The sequence below is a fragment of the Chelmon rostratus genome, chromosome 10 (assembly GCF_017976325.1).
Source record: "Chelmon rostratus isolate fCheRos1 chromosome 10, fCheRos1.pri, whole genome shotgun sequence".
NCBI classification, from domain to species: domain Eukaryota; kingdom Metazoa; phylum Chordata; class Actinopteri; order Chaetodontiformes; family Chaetodontidae; genus Chelmon; species Chelmon rostratus.
In genome coordinates this window covers 25,122,662-25,142,197 of record NC_055667.1, presented here as the reverse complement: position 1 = coordinate 25,142,197, position 19,536 = coordinate 25,122,662, and the positions used below count along the sequence as shown (strand labels likewise).

Here is a 19,536-nt window from a genome sequence, read left to right as displayed (position 1 = left end):
GCCATAAATATTATTGAATGCAGCTTTTGTGTGCATTAGCGTGGCCACAGGAAGCCGGTGCTTACATTTGCACCCAGTGTTCTCATTTATCTCTTTATACAGTAAAACAGAGGATGACAGAGCAGTTTAGCTGTAAAGCTGTGTCTTTAGCAGTCTCTCTTCGTGTCCTCTTTAATAGTTAATACTTGAGACGCTCTGTTGTAAGGTGACTTCATATTATAATGAAGATATATAGAAGTGGCTGTGGATTATCAGCATAAAGAAGTAGGTTGACACACAGAAAGATTTCAATAATAGCTTTTATTATGTTCAAAGGTGATTTTCCTAAGTCATAAATATGTCTGTCATAAATGGAAGTGCTTTTTTTTATTTAGTCAAATGAAAAAAAAAAATTTTTTAAATAAATACATCAAAAGAATGGAGAATGATCATGAAATGCAGATCCACTTTAAGTCTACTGTGGTTTGTCCCCGTAGGTGACAGTGTAGTGCCACCTAGTGGTGTAATCTAAGACTTGTGGAATCGAGCTGTTTTAGCTGATGCATCCTGCAGTCCCTTGCTTCAGCCTTAAACAACAGATGTTCACAGTAAACCATATTTTCCCCACAGGTAGTAGGTTCTTGCACCTTTCAGGTCTCGTTCACCACATCCTTTCCCCCAAAGATGTACAGGACACCATGATGTTTCAGTGATGACAGAATACTAACAACAAATAACATCCCTTATCCTTCCCTTACAAGCTGGCAAAGTGTTAAAGGTAACGGGCTTATTGTGCATTGTGCATGAAAAGCTTCCCTGATTCTGTTTATGACAACAGGATGTAAACACAAGATGAAGATTCTATCTAGAGTTTTTCATAGAACAAAATCTACTTCATAAACACTTGCATGCTCATATTTTGTTGCCTTGAAGAGCCCCATGATGTCCTCTGGAACTGCACGGCAAACTTAAGTGTTAAAAGTGTCCAAGTACGATGACGGAGTACTGACAAAACACAAGCCGGTGATAAACAGGTATGTGATGTGGAGGCATCAGCCATATGAGAACCAGCATGCTAGATATATTTTTCCATTGACTTTATGTCTGGTTACAAATGAGGAAAAAGAAAAGCCATTGTGTCGGATGGGGAGATGCAGAGTAGTTTGTCCTTGGGGTAGTTTCCTCCTCAGACTTCCTCGTCGGGTTTAAAAGGCTGTGCTCTGCATCATCCCGTAGGCCTCGTACAGTCTTTGGAGGAGCTCTTTCTTCTCGTCCTCGGGCAGGAAGCATGACTCTGCAGACCTGATGTTCTAAAAGACAAAAGAAGTCAGTAAGATTCACATTTAGTCAAATTTCTCTTAGGAGATGAATAAAGTATCTATCTTTAGTGGGTTTCCGGATAGTGAACGAGTTCTCTTTCGAAGGACCAGTGTGTGGGATTTAGTGGCATCTAGTGGTGAGGCTGCAGACTGCAACCAACTCAGTGCCCTCCTGTGACGAGAGGTCAGCAATTTGGGAAATGTGCTTCTTTACTTTGTCAAGAGTTAGATGAAAATATTGATATCACGCTGCCTCAAGTGTTGTCTTGTTTACCTGGTGGGATTCTCGGAACCTCGGAAGTGGGAATTTTCTGACAGTTCACGAGTCGTGACATGTTTACGGATGTATTCAGAAATGACTGAGGTGGATGATAAGTTAATAGATTGTAATTAGATTTTTTTTCTTTGTGAATTTATCTTAGAAATCAGTCAAAGTTCCTTGGAAAGAAGTGAACAGTGACAGTGCGGAGTCTGTCGGCGTCCGTGTTGCCGCTGCCTAGCAGCGGTGACATCATGACCACTGGAGCACCAAGCACGTCGTGTCGGCTTCCGATGTTCTAACCACAATCTCAGGAGCTCCATTTGAAGGCAGCATCACTCTCGTGTTTGTGTGGTAAATATGGCTCTATAACATTAGCCTACAGCCGGTTAGCTTAGCTTAGCCAGAACAACCTTTACCTTCAGTTTAAAGGTAAGAAAATCTGTCTTCTGGGGGTGTTCAGTACATATATAAGCAAAAACTCTTTGACCTGACTAAACTGAATCACTATAGCTTTGGGCGACTGGTAACTGAGCCTTGTTGTCAGCTCAGCTGCCAATCACAGGAAGTTAAAAGCATATTAAATGATTCAGAATTACCACATTTTCCAAAATGCTAAACTATTTATTTAATGATTTAACTTCTTGGAAACTCAATCCATGTGCAAACTTTCTTCACAGGTTGTTTAAATTGGAATTATCAAAAGGATCTGAGGCTTTCCAGTGTGCAGCGGAGCGCCTCAGTTATGCAAGCTTTTGTTCCAGCCTCAGCTGGGAAAGCCATCGCTATGCGCAGGGCGTCCACACCCCATGCTATCATTTCAAACCATATTCAGCCGCCTTCATCCTGTGGACCGTGGCTGTAATTATTCATGCGTTTGATCTCACCAGTCGTTTGAATTCCTCCTCAGTGAATCCCATGTATTTGAGCGCGGTGCTGTAGTCGAGGTCCAGGTTTGAGTTGAAGATCAGAGGATCATCTGTATTCAGGGAGTAGTTAGCCTTGTCCTTCATGAACCTGCACGAAGGAAATGATGAAATCCAAGCAAAAGTGAATGGAGTGCTAAAATCTATAACGCAGGTTAATTGCGAGACTATCATGTACGACAAACGCAGCTCACGTGACGGCAGGATGCTTGCTGAAGTCCGGGTCGCAGGCACCTGTCAGCTTACTGGAAATAGGACACACCTGCAGGCAGAACAGCACAGGCAGCCCTGAGACACCTGCTAACCGAAGCGTCTTCTTCTTCCAGCTGTGGTACTTCAGCCTCCACCAGGGGTCAGCATATCACTGCGTTCTACTGGTAGCTACTGTCACTGTGTCAGTCAACCGCACCACTATGATTACCTGATCCTGCTTTCTATCTGCAGTTACTAAAATCAGCAGTGCGAAATGAGCGAAAATGGTGAGAATCCTGGATGGTTTCTTACCTCAAAGTGCATGTTCTGAGCCAGCAGCTTTTTGTACAGCACCTGGTCCTCCAGGGTTCTGTAACCATGTCCAACCCGCTCAGCTTTGAGCACTTCTACAGCCTAAAATATCAGACAGGGGTCAGGAGGTGGATGCGAAAGGTTTTAAACTACAAAAAAAATCCTCCATGTGGCACTCGTCAGCAGAATCTGCAGGCTATTTCTAGAGACACACTCTCAACTGTTGTGGCATAGCTGAGCTGTCACTTTGAAGGATGGGTTCCTGGTCACTTACGGCCGCCACCGTCTAGTGAGACATACTCAACCCTAACCCTAACCCTTACAGGGAAGGTTTTGACACATAGCAGCTGAGATGGACACAAAAAGTCAAAAATGTCATTGATAGAAATGACTGAAATAAAAATGTGCAGTCCACTGGGATTTAAAGAGCCTCTCAGCGCTTCTGCCCTTCCACTGACCCTCAACAACAAACATGAAACTCTGTCTTTTTGGTTTCTTTTGGCTCTCTGCCTCCAGTAGCTGGTTTGCTCATTACTATTGTTAGTACTTGATTGTTTTGTTTAGCTGCAGCTACAAGTTCCACTGAGCTGCACGCTGAGAACGGCGAGTTCTCAGATGACGCCAACACCCCGCTCAAAAATGTCTCAGGTTATTGTTGAACAGCTTACCTCCTTCACAACAGACGGCGGCCCCACCTCGCCTGCATGAACCGTCCTGTGGACCCCGCAACGCACAGCTTCCTGTCAACAAAATCAATCCAGGAGCACATCAGCAACCAAGCAGCACAGCCGAACATCTGGCTTTCACATCTGCGACGCTGCAGCGTCTACCGAGGCGTCTTTTAGCATTCGGACGGGTTTTTGTGCACGCTTGCTTGGTTTCAGAGGCAAAACGATGCTGCTGCGGGGTGAAAACAGCGTTCTCCACTGGATACACAGTTAGACAAAGGATGCGTTGGATGTTTTTGCTGCATGTCTACAAACAGACATCTCACTGTTTTCAATTTAGCATTCTCAACCTTGGACACGCCATCTGTGGCTTGCTTAATCGGCATGTCTGTATCCAGAGGTCATGTAGCTTTGAAGATAACCCTCAATATCATTAATGTGGACTCTGCTCTGTGAGTTCTGCTTCTCGTTAATAATTGAAGCACATTTCCATTTCTTTCATTGATATCGATTCAGCTTGAAAGGATTTCAAAACCTCTCAGCACTGAGTAGTGAAAACTCACCTCCGCATAATAGACTGGAGTTAATAACAATAAAACCAGATATCACACACGGAAAAATAAAACTAGAATTAGCGCCTCATGGCCGAATGCCCCCCGCCAACCAACCTTCGACTGCCAAAATTCAGTAAATTCATCCTTTAGCCAAAGTGAATGCCAAATTTGAAGAAATTCCCTGAGACATCGCGTTCCCGAGAATGGGACTGACGTGGGCTCACGGTGACCTTGACCTTTGACCTCTGACCACCAACATCTAATCAATTCATCTCAAATTGAGGCAGTAAACCTTCGTATTTACGCTCTATTGGAAGCCACTCAGGTGTGACTCTCTCTCAGGTATGAGTGACTGCGAGGCATCAGACTCATGCCCTGAAGCCTGATTTGATGTTTACTGCCCACCTTTGCACCTCTGCACTGTTACTGCAAGCTGATTGGAGAGCTGTCACATTCAAACAACAGCTCTGTAAGCCCTGAGCGTTCTCTTGGTAGTTTGTGGCGTTAGCTGGTGCTTATTGTTGCCACGGTAACAAAGCTCAATGCTAGTATAATCATGGCTCTAGCAACCGGGAGCTAGTTGATTGAATGATTGAAATACACTTTAAGCAAATAACCCGTAACAAGAAGTCTATGAGGACAATTAACTTCCATCACTTTTCATTTTCACATCTGACTCAAGAATTTATAAAATACATGAGCCGAAATGTGACGAACTGTCCCCCTTCAGTCACCTCCATCCATCCCGTGTCCCTGCATGTAATTAATTTCAGGTGAGACCTGATCCACGGCCAGCCCTGTAGTGTATTACCTGATTAATCTACCATATTCATAATGGTCTGACAGGCAAAATTGATTACTTACTTTGGCATTCTCTAAATTAATCAATAAATGCTGGTTAAAAAAAAACAGATTTTTTAAACAGAGTTTAAGAGGAAATTGGTTTGAGACTGTTAGGATTTACTCTCAGACTGTACTGGGTACAGATAGAGACATTTCTCTGACAAAGAAATCTATGCAGAAAAGTTAAACTGTTGCCCAAATTCTAACAGTTACATCTCCATGGTAACAGAGAGCACACCTGCCTAACCTGACAGTTATATTTAGGCTGTCAGATCCAAACAGATCTGGGAAATGATGCATCACCAGAGTTTCACGATTGGACAGTTTTGGGTGTCGCTGCGCGGAGTGAAAAGGGTTTGGATGGATTTGAGCTGGTTTATCATGAGCTGGGCTGCTTTCTAAATACATTAAAAGTGACAGTTTATTAAACATATATTGCTTAATTGTATTCCTTAGCTATGCGAATAATTTTTATTCATTCTGCTGAGAGGAGATATGAGTCACCATCATTACCTCCACCCACATCTTAGCATATAAACACACACACGAGCTGCAGTGTTTTACTGATCTGTAGACAGGAACGCTTGCAACAGGACAACATCATTATTTGTTTGGCTTTTTGATAGCATGGGATTGATTTGTGCTCTGTCCTCTTCTGTCCCCCTCCCTCTGAGTGGGTGGGTACACTTAAAGTTGGCACATTGCCGAGGCTTGTTGCAGTTTGCAGAAAACCTTTTCCTTTTTTTTTTTACCTGAGCAGTCCCTTTCATTTCCCTTTGTTTTCATGGTAGAGGGCGTGGCCTCCTATCTGCATCCAGCACACTTACTCATTGAAAAATTGTGATGAACCACAATGCTGTTGCAGTTTCTTATGAATTTATTTGCATTTTTTTTACTCAAGGCCATCAATGTCAACCTCATAGTAGCGCTAATGATTGCACTGATTGGTGTACATCAGACTAAGAGTGTCTGTACCGAATTTGTTTGCAATCCATCCAATAGCTGTCAAGATATTTCACGGACAGAGCGCTCCGTCCACACTCGACTAAAACATGCCAGTGGCTCTGTGAGGCTTGCTTGAGCCAAATGCTAACTTCAGCATTGCTAATCACAGCCATGAGATGCTCACAATGAGAATGCTAACACGCTGCTGCAGAATAGGTGTATGTTCCCCACCATTTAGCATGTTAGCATGCTAACATTACCTAATTAGGACAAAACAAAGTACAGCAGAGACTGATGAGAATGTCTTTAGAGTTACAGGTATTTGGTCAAAAGCCAAAGTATTGGACAAGTTTAAAAATTGGCCTGATGATGGTGCGAGATGAAACGTTAAGAGCTCACCAAAGCTGGCTGTTGTCGAGATATTTCATGGTGGCCCCGGAGAAAAAGTGACAAAAGTCATGCATACACATCGTTATGGAAATGTTCTCTTAGATGTTTAGTAGATATTTCACTAGATAAGCAATAATTTTGACCTGCTGGTGGTGCTACATTAAAATCCAGGGTATCACCAAAATACGGACAGACGTCATCCTCTGGGGACCATGAATGTTTGTACAAAAGCATCGATCCAGTAGCTGTCATCCCTGGAGCCTAAGCTGCTTGTATGAGTAACAGAGCAGCGTCCTCTCTGTACTCTCAACACAGAACTTCAAATTCTTTCTCAGGATTCCTGAAAGTTGCTGGTGCAACCTGGACTCTGTGACTCTGAAATCTTTTTACAACCTCAAAATGATGCATTAGAAATAAAAATTAAGCTCACTGTGCTAGTGTCAAAGTAAGCAGTCAATGTCTTTATCTGCAGTTTTCCTCCGGCAGCTTGTTAAACTGTGTAAGAAACCACAGCTTTCTCAAAAACACCTTCAAGGTCGAAAAACACTCAGAAGAAAAACAACACTGTCGTTTCGCTGACCTTGGGTATCGTTACCGTTTTCGCTGATGCTGCAGGACGGGTTATTGCAGCAGTATGTGTGGCTGTAAATTAAGTCTATAAAACAGTACAAAGACCCATAAAAGCCCCCATCTTTTTAATCTCCCGCATGCTTCCACGCTGTCTGTCTGACGCTGACACTGTCTGCTGGGATTATGTTAACGGCTCAACATGCTCACCTCATAGGCTTTCCTGTGATCTGGATTGGCTTCACTGTTGAGCAACTCATCGCCTGCCAGATCGATGGCGACCACCCCCTCGTGGCAGTATTTCTTACATAGCTGCACGACATCCATGGACCAGCCTGGGGAATTTACAGTGCACACATATTACTACGCAGTTTGGTCCTGCTCACTCAAACGCACACATGCAGATTATGTGTCGATGAAACGTTCAACGTTGATGCAGTTGGAGCATCATGCTGCATCCATCTGCATCAATCTACTGCAAGACAGCGTATAAAGCATACAGTTACCCTACAGCTTACAGAACATCATGTCTTCCTGAACTTTATTGTCTCATCTATAATGAGAAAATCAGATATCCTGAATAAGTTCAGGAAGTATGCAGCGTAAAATACAGGCTGTCAGCTATAAATTGCACTTGGCTGTTGGGTTAGACAGGAAACAGCTGCATGAAGAGAACGGAGCAGACACATCAGTGCTGATACAGAATCTGCTCTGGTACGGCTTACAGGCTGTACATAGAGACCGGTGCAACTCCAACTACTGCTAATAGTACTAATATATCATATTAGCACTGTCCTGTGAAAACCACGTATCTCCAAAACATCATCTGAACACAGTGCTGGTTTGAGCTTTGTGACAATGCTTTTTTCAGACAATTCAGTGGGTGTTTGGACATGCAGGTAGCATAGCTTTAGGAATGGCAATATGAGTCCGTCTCAACAACTCTTGCATAGATTGCAATGAAAGTTTGTACATACGTGCGCGGCCCCCACAGGATGAATATGAATGACCTTAATGATCCCCTGACTTTTCATCTAGTGCCATCATCAGATCAAAGGTATAATTTGTCCAATTCACGACCAAATACATACAAAACTAGACTAAACTAAACTTCCCCAACTGCCTCTGCTGTACCTTGTAACGTGTTAGCGTGCTGAAGGATAACTATGGTATTTTGGGAACTGGTCCAATTGGTGGCTCCAGCCTGCAGCTGTAAAACAGGCTGGAATCGCTGCTACGTAATCTTTGGGGGCAAATGTGCCCGTCAAAGTACGTCCACTAAAAGTGCTTGTTTTTGCCACTGATAGTTTCAGGGTGTCTGACAACATTATGAAAAGGGTCCCCACAGACAGCTCTTTCCAATGGGGAACTCTTCAAAGACACCAGACCCCTTTGACAAAAACATTCATTTTACCTTGCAGAACATGTGAGCTGCTGGTCTCCCGCTGCCCCAAAAAAATGTTTATTTTATTGTGTGACTTTGGTGTTTTAAAGGGTTAGTTTGGGTTGCAGCCAGTTTCACGCCTGCTGGCTGAGATGACCAACTGGACAAAAAAAATGTTTTACCTGTTAGTCATTTACACCTACAATACACTGAAATATGGGCCAGGCTGAGAAATACTGGATTAAGTGCAAAACATCAGCCTGTTGGCATTTAGCTCAAAGCATCACTGTGCCTAAGTACAGCCTCACAGAGCTGGTAACACGGCTGCAGACTCTGAGTCTTGTTAAATGTTTTTTTTGGCTTAAAAAGCCAAGAGAAAACATGTGAAACATTCAAAATGAAATGAATTTGAAGGTAAATGGTTTTCACTGGATAGCAACATTATGTAGCATCGGTAACAAGACGACGAATATGGATTTCTAAAGTTTTCCTGAGTGCACTGTGTCCGTCTGTGGTGATCTGATAATCATAACTGAGGCAGAGCTTTGACTCACACACAGAAGACAACACAATAAGGAACCTTATCTCACAAGGCTGTTTGGGCAGACAGAAGCATGAACAGTTCATTACTTGGCATGTTGCGCATGCAGCATAGAATGGACCTGGCTTTGATATTGAAAGCCCTCTCCCCCTCGTTGAGGCCCTCGTTAACCAGGCGCACCACCTCGTCTGGGCTCAGGTCACCTCTGAGGGAAGAAAACGCGATGCAGTGAGCCAAACTTAATATTTCCCACCATGAAAGCACAACACGGGTTTCACCAAAGGCTGCAGCTATTCAAATAAAGACTCACTCTTTCTGGTTCCATGGTATGGGCTCCACTTCAGAGTTGGCCAGGAAATGTGGGCTGTATCGGACCTCAACATAAATCACTCCCTCCTTGGCTTTGTCCTCCACAAACTCATAGGCTATCCTCTTTATGGCCTCTCTGTCTCCACTGAAAAACAACAAAAATAACACAAAACGAATGCCGTTGAATCTCTGACGACCTCTTATTCATGCTGTACAAATAAAACCATTAACCACTGCTAATCCATCATCTCAACTACGATGCTTTCAAAATGAGCAATAGAAGCATTTACACAAGTTTTACAGAGGTGTTCAGGTTGATTTAACCCAAACATCTCCTGCACATCACAACATAGTGATGGCTGACTTTCAGGCTTCAGATGTATTATTTGACCAGATGTTTCATGTTATTTACTCAAATTATTTTCCATTATTTTCCACTTTAGGATATATATATATATAAGAAAATATGTCTGTATGAAAACTATTGCTGAGGGGAGGGTGGTGTGACTTTATTTGCATCGCAGCAGGAAGCAGAAGTACAGTGAAGTAAACTGTTTAATCGTAATATGCTGTTTCTACTAAGTGGTGAATTTAAAAGAAATATGCTGACTGTCACAGGTGTCCTTCGGCGCTGTTGATCTGAACACAAACACCTCACGGTTCAGTCTTCCAGAATGAAACGTGTGTATAAAAACCATATTGGCTAAGAGGCAACGATTTGTCAGTTATTTGATTGATCCATCAGAGAATTAATAACTGCATTAACAGTCCTTTGCTTTATCTTTGAAAATGTTAAGATTTGCTGTTTTTCTTTATCTTATGTGACAGTGAATCTGAATATATTTCTGCTTTAGAGAGCTGGTTGAACCTGAAGAATTAAAGTATTAGTAATGCTGGGAAGGGCCTTGCTTATTCATAAAGTCCCCCTCCACGCCCAAAAACTCTTCATCACACATTATACACCTGCAGTGTTTTGGTCTGTCCCGCCTGTATGGCTGTGCTGCATGACAATACAGAGAAGTGTTGTGAAAATATAAGAGCTCCATTTTTTCCTCTCTCCTTTGGACTCCACCTCACATCACGTGACGGACACGAACAACACTGCTTCCAGCATTTACAATGAAAGTGAATGCACAGGTCTGAATGCCTGTTGTTCCCCTCCCATGGCCCCCCACCACTAGGCCCATACAGCAACTCTGCATGATCTGAACTCAGCTAGCAAGTTCCCTATGTTGTTGAAGCCATACTGCACAGAAGGCTTTCAAGAGCCTTGATATAGAAGGGTCCATTCAGCACAACTGCGCTGCAGCCCGGCCACTACAGACCTGCATTGTTGAAAACTTTCACTGCTGTTGAGTATCTAAAAGACTGTATTTGGGCTTTTACTAACAGCTCAGCCCTGTCACTGGAAGGCTAAATATAAGAGCAAGTGACACCGGAAAGGCTCCCTGAACAAATTTACTGTGCTCTTAGTTTGGTTGCCAAGGTGACACTTGATCTGGATAGTGATGTGTTCCTGTTCTGCATGTCTGGCATTTAAAATCAACTCCCCCACCAACGTGCGACAGAATTACAACGTTTTATCAGCAGTGTGTTACATCCCACTACCACTAATCACAAGCTATACTGCACGCCTCGACAGAATGCATCACGATTGTATAACTTAACTGCATATGTGTGATAACAAACCACATGACCGGACTCTGACCCTCACTGAAGTAACATTCCTGTGACGCTAATGAGGTGGACCCTGACTTTTCATCACTCCAGCTTTGCTCTTTGCTCTCCTGACACCTGCCCACTGAGAAAAACACCTTTGGTAATCATGAAACTGAGGCATTAAAGGCGACATGTCAAGACATGTCAGCACTTACGCCACCACGTGCATGTACTCCGCGAACTTGCCCAGGAACTTGGTGAGGGTGGCGGGCTTTTCCATGATAATAATCTGCGTCATCTCCTCCATGGTGTTGGCTGGCAGAGGGATGCCGCGTCTCCTGGAAGGAGGAGAGGAAGAAAAAGAAACCGGGTTGAAATTTAAATGAGTACTTTGTGTCATTTGAACCCAAACTGTGTGTGGCGTGTTGAGGCCTGAGCTGCTGACTTGATAACTGAATTATTAATGAGAAAACTAACAAAAGGAGCCCCTGAAACCATGTCAGGAGTCTGATCCCAATATTTGAGAGATAAAGCTGTTTTTATCTTATTTTTACATCACCAATGAGTCGGATGGAAACACGAAGGAGTCGCTCATAGTGACGAACCCACAGAGACTCTGCAGAGCATTTTAGCACCTTCCTGCACATTATTTTGGTTTTATGGTCCAAAACTTTAATGTTTTGGTTCACTTGCACCGCTCTCATCTCTCTGGCAAGGCAGCTGGATTCACAAGATCATGAGATCCATCTCGCCAGGCCTCAAGCTATATGCTTGTGGATGAACAGTGGTTTGGACCAATCGGCATCCTGTCATATATGTTGTGTAATATGTAATAAGGTGGTGTTTCAAACCACACAGAGGAACAATGAGGTGTTAACTGTGTAAACATGTGCGTCTGAATCTCTGCACAAACACATAAAGTCTACAGTCAATATTGAAGAATTCTAATTAAATGCAGAGTAAACTAACTTACTTGGCAACGTCGAGAATAGTCTGCACCCTGATGGCTCCATCGAGGTGAACATGTAGCTCAACCTGTGGATGAGGAAGATACACGGAAATAAATAATTAATCAGTCAATCAAAAGTGATTAATTTCCAACAGATGGCCGTGTATCCGAGTCTGAGACTGTGTGTCAGAGGAAGAGGAGAACTGGTGCTGGTGGAGGTGCTGAAGTTCAATGCTTTGGCTGCGGCCCATCATGAATGCAGAACGCATGACTGGGCAAAGCATGGTGAAAAGGCCAGGGGTGCCAGAGGAGGGTCGTGTCCCCTTCCAGCACTGAGAGCTGTGATTTATTCTGGCAGATGACACAGATAAATCATGCATCCCAGCCTAAACGACGCCCATCAGTCAGGGAGAGAATTAAATTTCAGGCATTTTATCCTCATTACTGGTTGGGAGTGATGATGATGACGAAAATCAGCCCTAAATTAAAGCTCCTAATGTGCAACAAAAGAAGCAGCTTGGATTTTCACATGTTCCAGTTTTATCTTTTCTTGTTCTAGATAATATTCTTCTTCTTCTTTTCTGCCAGTGTCAGAACAGTTGAGCTGAAATAATTAGTCAATTAATCAATCAGCCAATTATGAAATATTAATTGGCAACTATACCGATGATGGGCTAATCCTTTGAGTCACTTTTCAGGCAAAGCCACCAATCTTTCTCTGGTTCCGGCTCTTTGAATGTGATGATTTTCTGCTTTTCTGCTGCTTTTAATCGATTTCTTAGTCTTTTTCAAGCAAAATGCCAATCATTTATTAAATATGAGTACTCGCAGCTCTTTTCTGTCATGGATTAATTCATCAGTAATGGAAATCATGGTTAGCTGCAGCTTTACAGAACAGCACTAGTTACTCAAAATCTGATGACAGGTGGTGGGATGTTTGGTTACCGTCAATAAAACCTGATCAGCCCACACTCACACAGACCTGATGAAGCTCATTAACTCAACTTTCTTTGGTCAGTGTGTAACTCTTCATAAATAGCTAAAAAAAGAAGGAGGTTTATTTACGTTGGCTTCATTATTATATAGTAATAACAAATTATTGATGTAAAAGCACAGTTAAATGTCCACCAGTTGAAATGTCATAAAACTCTGATGGATCCATAAAGTTTAAGGAAACAGTGGATGAGCTCATGAGCAGCTGTGGTCATGAGCTTCATCCGAGAGAAGAGGAAGAAAACATCTGTCAAAGGAGGAATTTGGGAATATGGCAAAAGTCACTCTGGGGGGATTTTCTGGAGGAAAATGCTTCATATTTTCACTTTATAACAGTGACAGTGGATAAAAATAATAATATATCAGGGTGCAGGAATATTCTGTGTATTAGAATAAATGAAGTTTGCCTTTATCTTAAATGATATTTAGAGTTTCTAAAATGATTTCTGTTCATCACAGCTTCAGCTCAGTGTTTTTATATGAACAAATTTCTTTGGTCAAATGTCAGATGCCTCAAAACAACTTCAGCACTGACAGGCTTCATGAGTTTCAAGTCAAACCTGAACAGAAAGCCTTCATAATCATCCTGACTCAAAGGAACAGATCGTGTAGAGTACACTCTGGACTAAAGCTCCCTTTAAGAGGCAAATTTCACTTCCAGTGTGAATGAAAATAAAGCTGCAGGTCTGATTCTGACTGGCTGCTCCCTCGTCAGCTACTTTAATAGAGAGTAAAAGCATGTACTCGCTGCACAGCTGCGTCCATCTGTGACAAAGAAAACAAAAGATCTCGGGATCTGATGTTTCCACCCAAATGTTTACAAGAAAAAGTTTCTCTTTTATTTACATCTATTTTCTTTCCTTTCTTTCCTGGAGCATCAGAGCTCTTCAGACAGAGAACAGCTGCTCAACCCATCGGCGAGTTCAGGAAACCCCGTGACAATTCTTCCAGGACGCACACAACTTGCTGCAGTTTGTACATTTTGGTCGGTTACGTAAGTCAGTGGAATTTATCCTTATTTGAATCAGCAGATCAGCGAAGCAACACTCGACACTTAACCGTTGTGACTCATTCAATACAGCATTTTATCCCACATCCAGCTCAGGTTTTAAATCATGTCTGTGCTTGTCGTTCGCACACGCTGCTTTCTCATCTGCAGCCATTTACAGCTGTTCTGTTTTACGTCGCTGTGAAATTAATATTTTTATTTTTATATTTGATTCTGATGCACATTTTTCATTATTTTATGGACCAAAACATTTAAGATGACACTATTTATATTAAGGGGAACAGTTGTGCAGCAGTGCAAAGCAGTGAGTTGCACATGTTTAAGAAATGACATGTAGTTTGTCAAATCTCAAGCACAGTTAAGTGTATATGGTTGATTTGAAATGTTCAGTGAGGCTAAACAGTAGTTAAAATAATGGCTAGCTCCACGTGAGCACACAGTGTAATAACCCTGCAGCTGCTTGACTGATGTCAGCATATATGAAGCAGAGATGGTGAACAGGTGAAGGCTGCTGCAACAGACAATAACCCCCACGAGTGGTATCAATCCTACAACAGCAAATTAATATTTAATGAGATTATCTCTGCAAGCAGCTGGCACTCCCAGACACCCCTTCTTTTACAGTTCATGATCTCTGAAAAACACACACACACACACATTCACACACTGTGTGACAGCGTGGCAACAGGGCCCATATATGTGTGTGTCTGTGTGAGTGTGTGTGTCTTTCCACTCAACTGTCACTGAGTCATTTCGTCGCTTCTTATCAGCCGTCAGCTACCAGGCCGAGCGGGCGCAAGCTCAGCCAGCACAGAGACTCCAAAGGGCACTGGTGAGTATACATTTCATGCCTGTGTGCCTGATGTGCATGCCAAAGCCGCTGACAGTTAAAGGGCCATTCCACTTCAAGCCTTTGCTATGCAAGTCAGGTGTCTCCATGAGCAAATAAAACAACTGTCACCAAGAAATCAGGCAAATACAAGTGTTTCTTTTGCAGTGAAGAGAAGCTCAGTCACATGAATTAAAGGGGAATTCCTTCATGCCACAATCATACACTGATAAGCCTGCAAGTTAAAAAGCAGGGTTCAGGGTCACAATCCATAATATGCTCTTTGTACTATGGCAGCGTGGATAACTTAAAAAAAAACACAACAAAGGCGTTAAGTCCTGCTTAAAGCCGCGTAGTCACATGTCAAACTGCTCTTTGTTTTACACATTCACACACACTGAGATAGCGGCAGGGCCTAAATAACGGGAGTCTAATCATATTTTTTTTTTTACAGCTGAATTCTTGCTTTATATTTTCAACCATTCCTCTTCTTGTCACTGGGACTCTTACAATTCTTACGGTTTACGCTCTCACTGCGTAAAACCGGGAAAACTCAGCACCTTTCCATTCCAATCACCAACGCTCGCCCCGCAGCGCGCCGGCTCGTAACGTACCTTCGGCTTGTTGAATGCCACCTGGTCAGAGGACAGCTGGGCCATCGTACAGAGGCTGCGGCTGCCGGTGAGTCTGCTGATGCACGGGGAGCTGAGGACTGGGGAGCCAAAGCCTATCGCAGCTCGTCTGGCTATTATATGCATGACTCCGGGACACGCCTTTGTTCGGTCAACTGCAAAAAAAAAAAAAAAAAAAAAAAAAAAAGAGCACCGCCAAGTGCTCTTCCTGTGCAACGAAGTGAGAGGTCGCGCTGCACGAGCGCGCAGAGCAGCAGGCTGCGGCTTCACTGTGCATTAACGCATGCAGACTGACAGTAGGTAGAAGGATTAACGGCCCTGTATGGCAGCAGCTTTGCACCCATGTGATGAGAGCTTTACCGCCGGGCTAATTAATTATGGCAAACCGTTACACAACGAAGCAAACGGCAGTGTTTATTGAAGCGGTCTGCAGCCGGGCTGCAAGAAATAACAGCCATTCTGTAATAACTGAATGACTGAGAGGAATGCTGAAACGGACCTGAGGTGGCAGCAGGGGGGATTCCACAGAGGCACATTTAAGGTCGTTCCTGATTACCCAGAAGGCTCTGAACGCCTCCTGCCCTCTGAAAAGCACAAATCCTCTGCTCAAAGGATGCGCTGGTGTTTGGAAGACATGCTGACTGAATTATAAACGCTGGAGGAAATGTTTACTCTTTGCAGCTCTTTAACCGCTTCCGCTTTAACGGCTTCCTGGAGACTACAGGACCAGCAATGTGAAGTGATGCAGAAAGTGATGCATTCCTTCTGTTTGGACGTAAAATACAAGAGATGTTCATAAGTCACATATTGCATTTGTTTGTTTATAAGAGCTCTAGCAGGGAGTTTGACCTCTCAATCCCTGAACATAAGTATGGAGCTGCATGAGTCCAATCGATTAGTCAATGGGCAGACAATTGATTCAACCTTTTTTATAAGTCAGTATTCATATAAATGACTTTTTATGTAAGAATGCCAAATATTTGCTGAGGATTTGATGCTCGTCTTTGTCATGTGTGACAGTAAACTGAGTATCTTTGGGTTTTGGACGGCTGGTCGAACAAAACAAGACATTTGAAGGCGCCACCTTTGACTCTGGGAAATCAAAACAGGCATTTAGTTGCAGCCCTGCAGGTAATATCGCTCTAACACACATGCTCATTTCTTTGTCAGTGACTTTTCCACAAACAGCAGAAATATGTATCTGTTCACACACAGCCAACATGACATTTAAACATAAAACATTTCACTATTTGCTAGAAAAACAATGTTTTATGGTAGCTTCTTTTTCTTTTGTCACCACCATCAAATGCACAAAAGGACGGGGCTGCCACTTCAATAACTTTCTACATATTTGGTTTTGATATTATAATAATATCGCCAAAGGAGTTACTCTTGTTATTATTCTTACAGATGCAGCAGTGGGGTTTCAGCTATGAGGAAGTGAAGCCAATCTCATCAAAACATGGCCGACGACTCCAAAAAGCTGACAACGAAATCCAAACAGTTAAAATATCAAACTTGTGTGTTATTTGTTTGGTGTGCTTTGGCTGCAGATTCGTCTTCTCCTGAAACTGAGCCCATCAGCATCATTACCTTGTGTGTGTGTGTGTGTGTGTGTATCTTGCTCTTCCACTTCCACTGTCCAGATGTCTGTCGTTTGCTGACAGAAGGAACCTTTGGCACAATTTTATTCCTAACACGGAGAAACAGCTGCAGTGGTTCCTCTCAGTATTGTGTTTGTGGCATCTCTTGGAGATCTTAGATGTTTTGAGCGCCTCCTAGTGTCCCTTTATATATTCTTATATCTTTTGCCAACAGTCCTCTTGTGCCCTAAACGGATCAGTCTGAAAATGCAGTCATATTCTGTCATTTAACATTTAGTCGTACAGTGTCTGCTGAGGTCTTCTTGCTGCATGTCAATACACTGACAACTTCTGTATTCTGTTAAAATGACTCTGTTGTGTTGCAAAGAAAATCACTTTTCCTCTCTTACTGCTTCTATTCTATTATCCTTTGCACAAACAAACATCCATTACCTGCTCATTAGTGTTTAAACAGTCCAGCTATCATTGTTTCTAATCGCAGTGATAAAGATAAGGGAGACTGTGCAGGAACTCCTGACAGAAATCTGTTTTCTTATCTGACAGCCTTGGTTTCACATGTGCTTGCAGTTTTTTTTTTATATGCGGATAAAACTGAGATATTGCATCACAAGTTGTGAAACTATTTCCAAACATGTGCAATTTTATTCAGATGTGGTGAAATCAGATGTTGAGTGAATAAGATACAAATGTCTTCGGGCGTTTACAGCTCCTGATTTTTACTCTGCACATTTACAGTGACCACACACATCTGTCACACCTTTCAGGAGACTCGGGAAAGGCTCTTTATTAGAGAAGCACCTGAGAGAGTGGTTTCTGAGTGGTGAGAACAATCCAAAGAGATGTCAGAGGAAAAAAAAACATCACATTAGGTTAAGACTTGCAGTTTACTTTCTATTTTGCTGGTAAAAAGTAAGACATTTCGAACCGTCTACAGTCTTTGTTCTGGAACACCAAAAATACACCAAGACACAGACAGTGGGAAGCAATAGAATTCTTTTGGGTTTTTTTTACCTTTGGAGAGAGCCAGGCTAACTTTTTCTACTTTTTCCAGTCTTTATGCTAAGCTAATGTCTCCAGGCTGTAGGTTCATATTGAGTGTACAGATGTGAGAGATCATTTCATCTAGCTCTTGGTGAGAATACGTGGACTCATCTGGACTGTGCATCATTTACACTCATGTTTGATTGTTGGTTGTCATGGCGATTAACATGCTGCTCAAACATCTTCAATCTCCCCTGCAGCCACATCGGCCACACTGAGCCGTGGCTCGCGGTCGGCGTTTCAGTTCATCCCAGAGGTGCTCCGTGGGCTTGAGGTCAGGGCTCTTACACAACTCAGAAAACCACTCCTCTGTGGACTTTGTCTTGTTACGTTGAAAACAGGAAAGGGCTTCCCTCAAATTGTTGGAAAGCACGCCGTTGTCATACATGGTATCACCATAAGCTGCAGCATTAAAGGAATAGTTTGACATTTTTGGGAAATACTGTACACTCTCACTTGCTTTCTTTTTGCTGCTTAGATGACAACAATGATGCTACTCTAATGCTTTAAAGCCACATTTGAGGCTACATGCAGCTGCTGATTAGCTTAGCTTGGCATAAAGACTGGAAACAGTGAGAAACAGCTCCTGACTCTGTCCAAAAGTAACAAAATCCACCTACCAGCTCCTGTTGTGTAACCCTTAAAAAAACTGAAGTGTGAAAATGATGAATTCTGGTAGACTGTACTGTATCCTGGCTACGTTAAGTGACTTCCTGAAATCTTGATATACAGAGCCAGACTAGCTGTTTCCAGTCTTCTGAAATCTGTATTTCCCTGAATGTCAAATTACTTCTTTAAGATCTCCTTTAATTGGTGTTAAAAAGGCCTCAAACTGGCTTTTCCACAGTCAAAGTTACTAAGCAGAGAATTGTGGCTGTGCAGCCGAATCTTTAGTCATCAATCCTGGAAGCGCTTCACTCAAATGACCTGCTTGGCCTTCAGACTCCTCACAAGTGTTGACATCAGTGAGTGGATCCTCAGCAGTTCTCCATCAGAACTCTGACTTCTCGAACCCGGCAAAGCTGTCATGCTTGGACATGATGAAAGAGTCCATAAGGTAGAGATTCTGGTCCAGGATTAAACTTTTTCAGGCCCTCCTATTAGAAAATGTCCAGCAGGGGGCAGTGAAACGTAGCCTGAAACAAACTAACAGGTGTACCTGTGAATAAAATACTCTACAAGGAAGAAAACTGCATTAATTATCTGTCTGTCTGTTTGTCTGGTCTTATCTGGTCTGGTCGTGTCCTGTCCTGTCTGAGGTTCAGGTTCACTCTCAACCAATAAAACCTGGTTTCTTTTCATCCTCCATCATATCAAAGTAGCGTTTGTCCTTTCATCTGCAGCCCAGCATTGCTTTCTCTGTGCCTTTCAAACGCTGCACTCAGCTTTTCCACCTCTGTCACATCAGAGCGCCATAAAGTGGGTCTGTGTGATGGAGGTGGTGGACGCTGGTGGACTTTTCCATTTGCATCTGGATTTCACAAAATGTCCTACAGATGTTCCCACCCTCACAAATCACAGCTGTCTTCACACAAGGCTACAAATGTGAACACCCCACTAATTACAGTGTCTTCTTACAACATGCACATTTTCACACATTTTCACACCTTGTTAAGATGCAGCCTTCAGCTC

General features: G+C 42.8%; 1 protein-coding gene across 1 annotated transcript; it reads right to left on the bottom strand.

Annotated features, from left to right (window-relative positions):
• Window positions 1-281: 281 nt before the first annotated feature.
• On the bottom strand, window positions 282-15,395 carry ada (adenosine deaminase). Its single transcript, XM_041946474.1, has 11 exons — window positions 15,242-15,395; window positions 11,821-11,882; window positions 11,063-11,185; window positions 9,190-9,333; window positions 8,969-9,084; window positions 7,165-7,289; window positions 3,656-3,727; window positions 2,988-3,089; window positions 2,678-2,745; window positions 2,445-2,574; window positions 282-1,289 (listed from the first exon to the last, which is right to left on the bottom strand). The coding sequence occupies exons 1-11, from the start codon at window positions 15,383-15,385 to the stop codon at window positions 1,185-1,187; spliced, it is 1,191 nt and encodes a 396-aa protein (XP_041802408.1). The 5' UTR covers window positions 15,386-15,395; the 3' UTR covers window positions 282-1,184.
• Between the last annotated feature and the right edge of the window lie 4,141 nt (window positions 15,396-19,536).